The sequence below is a fragment of the Haliotis rufescens genome, unplaced genomic scaffold (assembly GCF_023055435.1).
Source record: "Haliotis rufescens isolate VD_foot unplaced genomic scaffold, xgHalRufe1.0.p SCAF_11, whole genome shotgun sequence".
NCBI lineage: Eukaryota > Metazoa > Mollusca > Gastropoda > Lepetellida > Haliotidae > Haliotis > Haliotis rufescens.
This window is the reverse complement of record NW_025963791.1, coordinates 28,120,161-28,132,435: the sequence shown is the minus strand read 5'-3', so window position 1 is coordinate 28,132,435 and position 12,275 is coordinate 28,120,161. Positions and strand designations below refer to the sequence as shown.

The window sequence follows — 12,275 nt, the reverse complement described above, 5'->3', positions numbered from 1 at the left end:
TTAATGTGGGAGGAAAGCCCCAAATGATGCAGGTCTCAGACATTTACCACTTTGGTGAAACCCACGAGCACGGGTAGGGTGCTGACAAACCTAGAAACATAATTGGGGCGAACTAGGATTCGAACCCACAATCATAGGTTTCTGGCGTGCCCAAGGGACGCAACTCTGCACAGCAAATCGCGGCGCCCGTGCCCCCGATTCATATGAAGCATAAGAAGTTTGGTATGACTACATAGCACTTTTACTTGTCTGTGGGTACTTAGAAACAAGAAAATTCTGTGAGGTGGGGGGATTTGGTAGCCCAGGGTGGGTGTGCAGACGGGGATGAGATTCTAACAATTAATTCTGTATGGCCTAAACATGTCTTCAAAACTGATCATCCCCAGCTGACAATGATAACCTGACATTAACTCATACACTTGAGCTGACATGTTAAATCCATTCTTTTTATAATACGCATGAAAAGGAACATCATGTCTGCAAGTGATTTAGTGGTTGTCACATGAAGTGGTACTCCGTGTATGACTGTATGATATGTATGAAAGTGTATGTGACCATGTTTTGGGTGAGTTTCTGAGTATCTCACAGACTGATCTTAGTTACATTACAGCAATTATCACAGAGAGATCAATGATGCCAAAAAGTTGATATATTGACACAAACCAGCAGAATGATGTTATATTTAGGACTGGAAGAGCAGTAAACACAACAATCTGCCAAGAATCTGGGAAAGTGGGACAAAGGTTTACCTTCATCACGTAGGAGTTAGACCACAATACCACATGTCAGTGTGATCTAGACAACCTGTACACGGTTTGTTCTTCCAACAGTCAGACAGACAGACAGACAGACAGACAGACAGTCAGTGTGATCTAGACAACCTGTACATGGTTTGTTCTTCCAACAGACAGACAGACAGACAGACAGACAGTCAGTGTGATCTAGACAACCTGTACATGGTTTGTTCTTCCAACAGTCAGTCAGTCAGACAGACAGACAGACAGACAGACAGACAGTCAGTGTGATCTAGACAACCTGTACACAGTTTGTTCTTCGCAACAGACAGACACACAGACACACAGACAGACACACTACAAACCTAACTACAAAACTCACAACAATGGGTACAATTTTGTCTCCAGTTACCTATGCTTGCCGTAAGAGCAGAAAAGATTGCATTCGATGGTCAGACTGAGTTCTGGCTGATTGCATGTCAGCATGCCCCGATAGTCTGGATCATTCACGAGATTTACAGGCCACCATAATATAGCTGGAATATGGCCGACTGCAGCGGTGATCTATGTCCACTTACTCGCATGTTCATAGATCAGGCACATCCTCACACAGTGCAGGTAACTTGTGTATCCATGGTAACTACCCAAATACTAAAACTAGAGTGTAATTAGTCACAAACACCCTGAAGTATCATTGCCATGACAGCAACTTCTTACATCGAGTGATCAACCACGAAAAAATATAGCCAACAGGTGTACAAGCTGCTACAAACATGCACCTTGGCATACACACAGGTCATTACATTTGTGAGTGCCACACTTATTTCATAAAATGTGATTTCAAATTTCCCGACCTTGAGCAACGACTTCCATGAATTTTGACACAAGATTTGTAAAATCAGCATGATTCTCACATTAATGTAATTATCACCTAATAATCAGCACTTCATAATCATATCTGTAGTAAATAAGTATAACTCTATCATGAAACTATTTGATTCTGATTGGTCAATCAAAGGTTTCAAATCAACATAATCACCTCTGTTGAAACAGCCGATTTGATTAGTACTTTAATTCTCAACCACAGACGGTAGGCATTTTGAAACAAAGATAATGTACAATTATAGGTGGCAAAATGCAGAGTTCAGTTGTTACAATATTCAATGTTTTCAAACATTTCAAGTTTAGGGAGCAGAGAAATTGGTGCTTTTCTATATCCGACTGACTTCCTATCTTTTACATCACAATAAGCAGATAAGCAGTGTGATGTCATAATTAATAGTGACGTGCAGTCAAAGCTGCATACTTTTATTTAGGGGTGCCTACTTCATGCTGGCTTTCCAAGTAGCTATGCTACACATCTTAAATGCATGTTATATATGCAAGCTAAGTGAGTGAGTGAGTATGGTTTTACGCCGCTTTTAGCAATATTCCAGCAATATCACGGCGGGGGACACCAGAAATGGGCTTCACACATTGTACCCATGTCGGGAATTGAACCCGGGTCTTTGGCGTGACGAGCGAACACTTTAACCACTAGGCTACCCGACCGCCCCTTATGCAAGCTAAGAATAATGGCATAAACAACAGTTTGAAAGTACACGGGCTGGTCAAAAAGTTATAAGTCAGAATGACTAAATTTCAAGTATAGGCCATAACAAATTGAACTAGTCAATGTAGTACATTGTTTGAGTAGTTCATTGCAAGTGTATTTGGTCTGTTGAGGCCATTTGTATATTAGTGACAGCCAGTTGAACGTGATAGGGGTCCAAATGAACACAGAAATGGAAAAGAACGAGTACTGAGCAGTCATCAATTGTTTTACTTTAGAAAACTATCAATATGAGAAGTGTATTGAAAAGCAGGGAAATTATGTTGAAAAATAAAATTGAAAACACTTTCACAATTGTTGGTTTTGTTTGTTAGGCTTAGAATTTTTTTAATCAGCCTTCAAATACAGCACTTTAATCATTATTAAATATATGTGTATTGATAATAAAAGCCTCGATGCATTTCTGGTCTCACAACTGTATTGATTTTCATTGTTAGTGATAGCACTCACTCACAGCAAAGCAGGAATTCAAATGTCAGGAATTAGTAGGAATTACCCAGGGTATTTGTATTTTGTCTGCATCCCATCACAAGTCAGTTTTCACTGTGGATCATGGCAGTAACTTCATAATGAAGACTGATCAATCTTGTATTTGCATCTACTCAACCCATGCCTTGACTTCCAACCTTGCAGTTTATTCTAAACCTGTTTCATCTATCTGTTCAAAACAACAAACAGACCCCCAACAACAACACACAGAACACTTTCATTTTTCACTATTCCTTGTCACCATACCTGATGGTGGAACAAAAATCTAGAACAAATCCAGAACAAAAATGTTCCAAACCATAAGTGACAATAAAAAGCCACCTTAACACATAGCTATACTCTAAAACATTTTAAACACAAACAACATGGACGTCATGCAAAAACTTTGAATGTTTAATTTTGAGGCAGCATGAAGTTTAATATTAAACTGTTTTGATCTAGTAGTCACTGGCAACTAAACCCATCTTAACTTATCACAAAAGCAAACATGCTCACCTTATCAAGCTTATTGGGGTAGTAACAGCTTATTGGAAATCTCCTAAGACCAACAACACCATGACAAGTGCACCAGTTGCGTAGCTTGGTTTCAATCAAGTACGGGGTAGGACCACCTTGACCTCTCACTGCTCCATATATTTGACACAAGTTAAATAGCACCCCAAGCAGGAAGCAGTACAAGAATGACGGGCAGATGTGCTCTGGTTATCTCGTCAACACATTCTACCTGTCATCCATTGTCATGTACCTTTTGAAATCGTTAACACCACATGGATTGGGGGGGGGAGGAGCATCCCCCTTTAGACTAAGATAGGGTCCCTGAAATATTGTTTATAATCTACAAGGTTTAAATAAGACTTCCAAAACAGAACCCTCATGTACTAAGAAACACTTTAGTATTAAGGAGACCTCTAGTATCTTCAGGGGTGGTCAGGTAGCCTAGTGGTTAAAGCGTTTGTTCCTCACGTTGAAGAGCCGGGTTTGATTCCCGACATGGGTACAATGTGTGAAGCCCATTTCCTGCCATGATATTGCTGGAATATTGCTTAAAGGCGTAAAACCATACTCACTCACTCACTCACTCACTGCTACAAGCTGCTGGAGATGATCAGAAGGGATGAGAGTGGAATGGGGGTGAATGGTTTTCTAAATTTATGCTTTGGGGTCTGAGAGACTATCCCCCTTTTTTGAAGACTACAAAACATGTAAATATACTCTAAAAAAACATGACTACCCACCACAAATTGGTTCACAAATTATTTCCTTTTATCCAGCATGAATGATGTTAAGTGAAACCTCCTTTTCACAAAAAGCTGCATCTGTGCTTGAATGCTATTCTTCTCAATGAAATAGGTGCAGTGTTTAAACAAGGCTGGCATGGAATACTGGTTCATAAAACACGGATGCTAACAGTGGAATTGCATGGATCTGGAGAAGGGTCTATTTGTTTGTCTGCATTAATACAATTTTTCATTCAATGGTGAAAAATATTTGAAGAAAATATCTTGTGCAATGTAAATATGACGCCATTGAACTAGCATGCGACAGAGGAACCATCTGTTCATCTCAACACCATCTTATATGCTTAAGTTACAAAAGAAACTTTGTTACCAAAGAGAAAGAAGAAATGCCATGCTTTAATCCCAGCATAACAGCTGCTTGTACCACAAAGGTTTCACTTTATCAAAATACAGTATTATATGTTTTGAATACACTGAATTTCACTTCTTATTATACTCACCAAAGCGTATCTGTCTTATATTTAAAGAAATGACACGACAACTTTAACTCCCTGTGTCCACCCCCCACCCCGACATATTTGTGATTATGTAGCATAAAAGCATAAAGTAGTGTCCACATATTGTTTAAAACAGTATGGGACGAAAACAAAATGTTTGACATTACCACTGATAGAGCAGTTAGCTCAAAAAGTAGCACAAATGTAAGCAAAATATTTTGCAGGATATGAGCCTACTTCAAACCAAGGATCAGCAGATCCTGGCATTAAAGGAAGGTAATTCAGACAAATGCACAATGAATGTTCACTCTGTCATTACAAACGAATTGTTAAAGTACATAATCACAGACTTCATGAGATCTAGAGACATGTCCCCGTATTTCACAGTATTGTGTAACATGTATTAAAAAGCAGATAGAGAGGATGGTGGTGTTGGTGGAGGTGGTTGTGCTGTTGTTGTTGGTGATGGTGGGTGTATCCCACCCATGTCAGGATGTTAACAAATCCACCCCAAGGGGAGAGGTCTGGCATACCCATCTATGGGTCCACCAGTGAAATATAACAATAAATAGTCATTATTAGCAGAGTGTGTCTCAATATCATAAATATCATATAATAGGAATACATACTTTTCAATCAATTATTTGATATTCACAATTCTGAAAAACAGGAGGGTAATGTCATTCTCTGAATAATCTGTGATTAAGGTGTAATTTCACTCAATGAAGTAACTTAAGAAACTGCGTATGAATATAGTGTTTGAGTGAATTGTCTCATTTATCATATAGTGCCAATTATTTGCAGCCATGTTTGAATAGATAATCACACATCAGAACCTTATCTGAACTTATTTGGAACATAAGTCAATAGTTTGAGCAAGCAAACACTGAACAGAGATTAAAAGTAGTTCCTGGTTGTGACCTCATTTGCATATTTATTGATTGAGACACCAAGTTTATCGCATCAATAACAATATCCATTTATATGATAAATTCCCTTCTGAAACAAATCTCTGGTAGTAAGAAGAGAGACCCCTGCACTTGTGGATCTGGCAGAGAAATATAACAACTTATCATACCTCCATGTCAGAATGATGAGATCTGATCGGTCCACGTGATCTTGAAAAAAATTCCCGCCTTGGAGGGAAATAAATTTCTCAGCAGGTAATAAATCCCTTAAAACCCGCCATGAGCAAGTCATGGTGCACGCGGATTTCTGAGAGGCAGAATATATCCCTTATACCCCACTTCAAAGCAAAAAGCTGCACACTTTTTCCATGTCAATGAAAGTCGCGTGACATAAGATAAGCTAACCTCTGCTCAATCATACAGCTTTTCTATTAATTTTGAATCTATTTTAATTCTTTTCAATGTGATATTAAAACATTTTGGTAAGATAAATTTGTTGTAGCAGGATCACAAGCGGTAAATGAGGTTTTATGGATACCTCGTTAGGTTTCATACCATTTGCGTCCCTCTTGTGGTACAAAACCTAACGTGGGCACATAAAACCCCATATATCCCTCGTAATCCTGCTACAACTTATAATATTAATTTCTGATATAAATATCTCACACTCAGAATCAATGCTGTTCCTGTAGGTTGAGGACAGCCATGATGTCAGAGTAGGACAGAGATTGTTTTGACTGCTGGGAGATGTAGGATATATTCATTACAGCACACTGAATGACACCCGGCTACATCAACAGTTCCACATGGAGTGGCATCATTCCACAGTCTGAGGGTCATAGCACTGTACATGAAACACAACACACTGAGTGGCGCCGGAGGGGACACAGACACTCCATGCTTGCAATGTGGCCTCCCCATTACTCAATGCCCTGTCTATTTACAGCAGTTATTATGTAAGGATTACAGTGCCCCATTTACATTATTTACCATGGTTACAAATGTCTGGAAGCTGTACAGCACTGAAACAGTACCAGGTTACCGTTTTCCTATCCATTGCACTACCAGCTGAAACAATGCAGAATAAACTCAATACTGTGAGGAACAATCTGTTGCTAAGGAATTAGGTCTTAACAAAAAGTGATGTGGTTCTCGTTACATTAACGGGCCTTAGTGCAAGGTGACAAAATATATTATTTCCAAGTGGTACTCATTGTGCCAAAACAAAAGCATGCATGAAAATATTAACCAAACACAGCAATTTTCCAACACAGTTGCAGGATGTTTAAATGGCCCACCTACCTAATTTTAAAATAGTGCAATCAGAAGCACAGCATTTTTTGTGTTAGGTCTTTAAGCTAACACTCATAGCACAAGTACACATGCAGGTAAAGTGAAATGGGATCCAAGGTCACATTCAAATGTCTATCTGTTCTAGTTTGAACTAATGCAGGCCTTATAGTTTAAGCCCACTGACATACCATGCCACAGTTTCAACATGAATACCCCGCTCAGACAAAGTACACTGACTCCAAGCCGACCAGTCCTTGTTTTAGCCTTTTACTGGCTAGGCATGGTAACAACAAGTAAATCTAGTAACTAGGGCTGGGAGTCCAAATTTACTACCTGGGTACCCACCCTATTACCCGAACCTACCCGGGTACCCTCTGTAGATATTTAGAGATAGGTACAAACTGTCCGATTTGGAAAAGTTTGACCGTAGCCCTGGCAAAATGTATTTCGATACACATGTAATACGATCTGGCCATGCATACACTGAAGTTTACTGTATGAAGTTTTATCTTTATTCAAACATATAGAAGTCAGAAGGAATGCGTGTATAGTCAGAAAGAAATGGGAACATTAATGACCTTTAGTGTAACCATTGAGTTTTAGATAATTTTTGTTATTAAACAATATATCACATGACTAACCACGGGTCCGGGTAGTCCTGTGGGTACCCGTGTCCTACTCAGGACCCACCCGACCCGGGTACCCGAGTTACCCGTCCCAGCCCTACTAGTGACGTCTTTTGGTATAATGTGGCTGGGGTCGAACTACTGGCCTTCTGCTTTTCAAGCAGATGGTCTATTTACCAGCCCATGGAGGCGGTTGTCCACATGTAGAGTATCGAGTCTGTAGCAGGCAAACCAGTGGCCGGTTAACTAGATTTTGATCCACACAGACACATATGCATTGCTTTACTGCCATGTTAGACAGTATTTCAGTTCTGTCTTGACCTGTCAGTTTGATGTTGGAGGTGCGCCCAAAGTGGTGCAGGTCTTAGACATTTACCACTTTAGTGAAATGGGCAACGGTACAGATAGGGTGCTGACAAACCCTGACATATAATCAGGGCAAACTGGGATTCAAACCTACGGCCAATGGTTTCTGGGACACCTCAGGGAAACAATTTGACTCAATCATGACAGAAAGAATATCATAAGGAGCGAATAGTGTCTTATGCCAGTGTCAGTAACATCATAGCTCTACCATGGTAGCTGTACATGATTAAGTCTCAACTTGACAAACAAGCATTTAACAGAATGAGAAATTATCAATGGCACTGGGGACATGCTGGCCAGATAACACAGATCTGATATTTGTTGGTTAAATCAATTGGTATTACAACCTTCAGCGTTCATGATTAAAGTGACTGAGTAGAGAGAATGTTCATCTATCAAAACCCTGTCAGAAATGTCCATATCATAGATCTTCAAAAAACCTCCATCACAACTTCACCTAATCTAACACAAGCAAAAGACACATGGAAACAAGTAATGTAATGAATCAAACACTCTCAGTGATGCCAATATACTATGTACGAACAAATACCTACCTCCCACTTGTATACAGATCGTTTCCCATGTCAACAACATGAAGTCTACCTCTTCAATGTCACTACCTCTCAGTCAGACAGTGTATGTTCCTCCTTCCAACTAGTACAAACCACGTCACTCTTAATTGTAAGAAAGAAGTTGTTCATCCATAAATTCTTATCCTTGCTTAGTACAAACCAACCTCCCAAGTGTAAGATCATTGCAAATGTCCACAAGAGTTCTACCACTTTGGAAGCATCTACACCTTTCACCAAGAAGTATCACAACAACCCCTCAGCTCCATCTACACATCTGTAGCAGCAGCAGCGGCTCAGCTGATACAGTAGTAAGCACCCCCACCCCCCTCACACAAGTGCAAGTACAGCGCAATCCAGCCATGAGATATGGCAGCCAGACAGCTGATCCTGTAATAATCACAAACAGGTGTAGGAACAGATGTACCTGATTTGTTGATATGTTGTTGGAAGGAACTATGACAGTCATGATGGGTATGTGACCTGAGACACCCAACCCTTTCTGTTTCTCACTTTCCAACCCTGGTACTCATAACTGTGACCTTGATTCACCTTCACCTCACCCGATACTCAACACCCACCCACCAACACCCCATCCTCATGCTCCTTCCCCTGTCCCGATACTCACCCACCTCACTCTCACTCTCAATCACGCCACACCACACCAAACACCTCTCCTTACTCACCACACCTCACCCTACACCACACCACACCTCACCCTACCTCACCCTACACCACATCACACCTCACCCTACACCACACCAAACACCTCTCCTTACTCACCACACCACATCACACCTCACCCTACACCACACCACACACCAAACAACACCACATTCTCATTCACACCACACCACACTCTCATTTACCTCACCACACAACACCACATCACACCTCACCTCAATCTAATTCACACCACACCACATAATACCCCCACACCACACCACATAATACCACATCACATCACACCACACCACACCACACCACAACACACCACACCACAACACACCACACCACAACACACCACACCACAACACAACACCTCTCACTTAATCATATTACACATATCCCTTACCCTAATACAAAGTGGCACTAGTCTACAACAACAATCACTTCATGACACCATAAGTGTCAGGTCAACATAACGGCTACTTACTGCAATGGGTCTGTAACACTGTCATTCCTAACAGCTGGAGAAGTCTTTTTCTCACTACCAAAAAGGTACTGAAATAACCGATCCATAATTCCCACTTCTCAAAGATACAATATGTTTTGTTTGTGTGTATCTCACATCTCCGTTCTCTGTCTGTCAGGTCCTAACTTAAACATGTATTGTAAGTACAAGGATCCTGGACTACAGTCACTGTATGTCCTGCTGGGCTTGACCTGCCAGCTGTTTCCCTGCCTCCTTCCCCTCATCTGGCTTCAGCATATGCTAGACTTCCCCAGTCCACCTATTTCTAGACTTGTACAAGTCTCTAAGGCAATACTTATTAGTTAAACACACTAAAAGTGATTTCTAGATAATATCATATTATACATTTATATACCGCAGGTATCCAGGTACTATTATCTGCTCACATGTGGTTTTATTTGTTCCCCGACCAGTGGATCGGTTTGCATTCCAGTTATCATTCTCAACTCCCTGGGGAGTACACAACCCATGCCATCTACTGGGGAGAGGGTTTTAACATCCACCTCACATATCAGGTATATTATATAAATAGTAAGGACCTTAGACTGTCTGCTTAACTAGACTTGCCCATAAGGATAGACTTACATATAAATGGACTTATAATTGAGTACAGCCTTGGAGCAAGGCTAAGTGACTTCCTGCTCACATCTATGTGTATGAAGCCCCTGTTAACATTGGTTGTGATAAACATATGTCCTTGAGCATGTCCGCCTTGAGTCGATCAGAGAAACCTGCTGTTTAGCATTTCAAGATAATATTGAATCCCTGAGAAGATAATATGGTTTCTATTCCACACCAGGTGGCCGTACAACCAAAACCACCCAACATCCTACCACAATCTTTGCTACCATTTATATTCATATCAATATCAGTCTTGTGTACATCTCACTCTTATCCCGCACTCATCCCGCACTCATCCCGCAAGCATCTCACACATCTTGCAACCATCTCGTAAGTCTTTCACACATTTCACATGCATCTCACACACATCTTACATATTTTGCACACGTCTCATTTCGAATTTGTCTAATATTCATCTTCCACACACATCTTTAACATACATTTCACATGTAGCTCATACATGTAGCTCACACATGTCCCACACACATTTCACACAAATTTTGCACACATCTCATTTCTAAATCGTCTAAAAATTCATCTTTCACACACAGGGGCGGTCAGGTAGCCTTGTGGTTAAAGCGTTCCCTCGTCACGCTGAAGACCCCGGTTCGATTCCCGACATTTCTGGTGTCCCGCGCCGTGATATTGCTGGAATATTGCTAAAAGCGGCGTTAAACCATACTCACTCACTCACTCTTTCACACACATCTTTCACACACATTTCACATGAAGCTCACACGTCCCGCACACATCTTACACACGTCTAAATCGTCTCGTCTAGACCTCTCACACACATCTTTCACACACATCTTTCACACGCATCCTTCACACACAGCCTTCACACAGCCTACACACGCATCCTTCACACACATCCTTCACACGCAGCCTTCACACGCAGCCTTCACACCCAGCCTTCACACCCAGCCTTCACAAACAGCCTCCACCCGCATCCTTCACACACATCCTTCACACGCAGTCTTCACACGCAGCCTTCACACGCAGTCTTCACACGCATCCTTCACACGCATCCTTCACACACATCCTTCACACGCAGCCTTTCACACGCATCCTTCACACACATCCTTCACACACATCCTTCACACGCAGCCTTCACACGCAGCCTTCACACACAACCTTCACATACAGCCTTCACACACAACCTTCACATACAGCCTTCACAAGCAGCCTTCACATGCAGCCTTCACACACAGCCTTCACAAACAGCCTTCACACGCATCCTTCACACACATCCTTCACATGCAGCCTTCACAAACAGCCTTCACACGCATCCTTCACACCCAGCCTTCACAATCAGCCTTCACCCTCATCTTTCACACCCAGCCTTCACACAGTCTTCACACGCAGCCTTCACACGCAGCCTTCACACGCAGCCTTCACACGCAGCCTTCACATTTAGCCTTCACACGCAGCCTGCACCCGCCAACCTACAGCCTATTTCCCATTACATCCATTGCTCCACATCACATATTGCATCAGCAGCCCCTGTCTCTGCTATCCTGCTGTCTTGTTAGCAGGCATGCCGTTATTATTGCTACTGGAAACATGGGACTGAAGTGATGCATCTCAGAACCCTTCACCCTAGACTTGCACAAGTCTCTAAGGCAATAATTATCCATTTAAATCATAATTTCTGGATTATAATATATTATAATATAATAAGAACTAGTTGTCCCTATAAGAGACTGGTTTCATTACTGTCCACATATCTAGACTTGCCTATTATAAGGATAGATTTACTATACACTAATGGGCTTACCATTCAGTACAGCCTTGGAGCAAGGCTACCTTCACCCATGACAGGCCACATCTTACAACATGGAACAATCATTTTTACCAGAAATATCACATAAGTAATGCTAGAACCTTCATATTAGAAATATGTCTTGAGAATCTAATTTCTTCAACAGCTAAGTATACTATGTTTACCATACAAACAAAATAGGAGACATTTCAACATATGTTAAAATAATTGTTTTCTCTGAATTTTGTTCTTATACATATTACTGAAACTGTATATACTCTAAAAATAACTAACTATTTGGCAGCTGACAAAAAGTCTCCAGTGGCAAGAGTTATCAAGTTACTTAAGAACTTCTATATCTGGTT

At 41.1% G+C, this 12,275-nt stretch overlaps 1 protein-coding gene across 4 annotated transcripts in view; it reads right to left on the bottom strand.

Annotated features, from left to right (window-relative positions):
• LOC124149350 (ras association domain-containing protein 2-like) overlaps positions 1–12,275 on the bottom strand; it is a 128,651-nt gene that overhangs the window by 27,280 nt on the left and 89,096 nt on the right. The window contains exon 1 of one of the 4 annotated variants that reach the window (XM_046520884.2): positions 9,489–9,662. The exons of 2 other annotated variants lie outside the window; for them this stretch is intronic. In XM_046520884.2, coding sequence (XP_046376840.1) covers positions 9,489–9,574 — 86 coding nt within the window. In that variant the 5' untranslated portion in view covers positions 9,575–9,662. Of the gene's footprint in view, positions 1–8,317; positions 8,589–9,488; positions 9,663–12,275 lie in introns of those variants that run through there. One more of the 4 variants, XM_046520886.2, reaches the window with a different exon arrangement.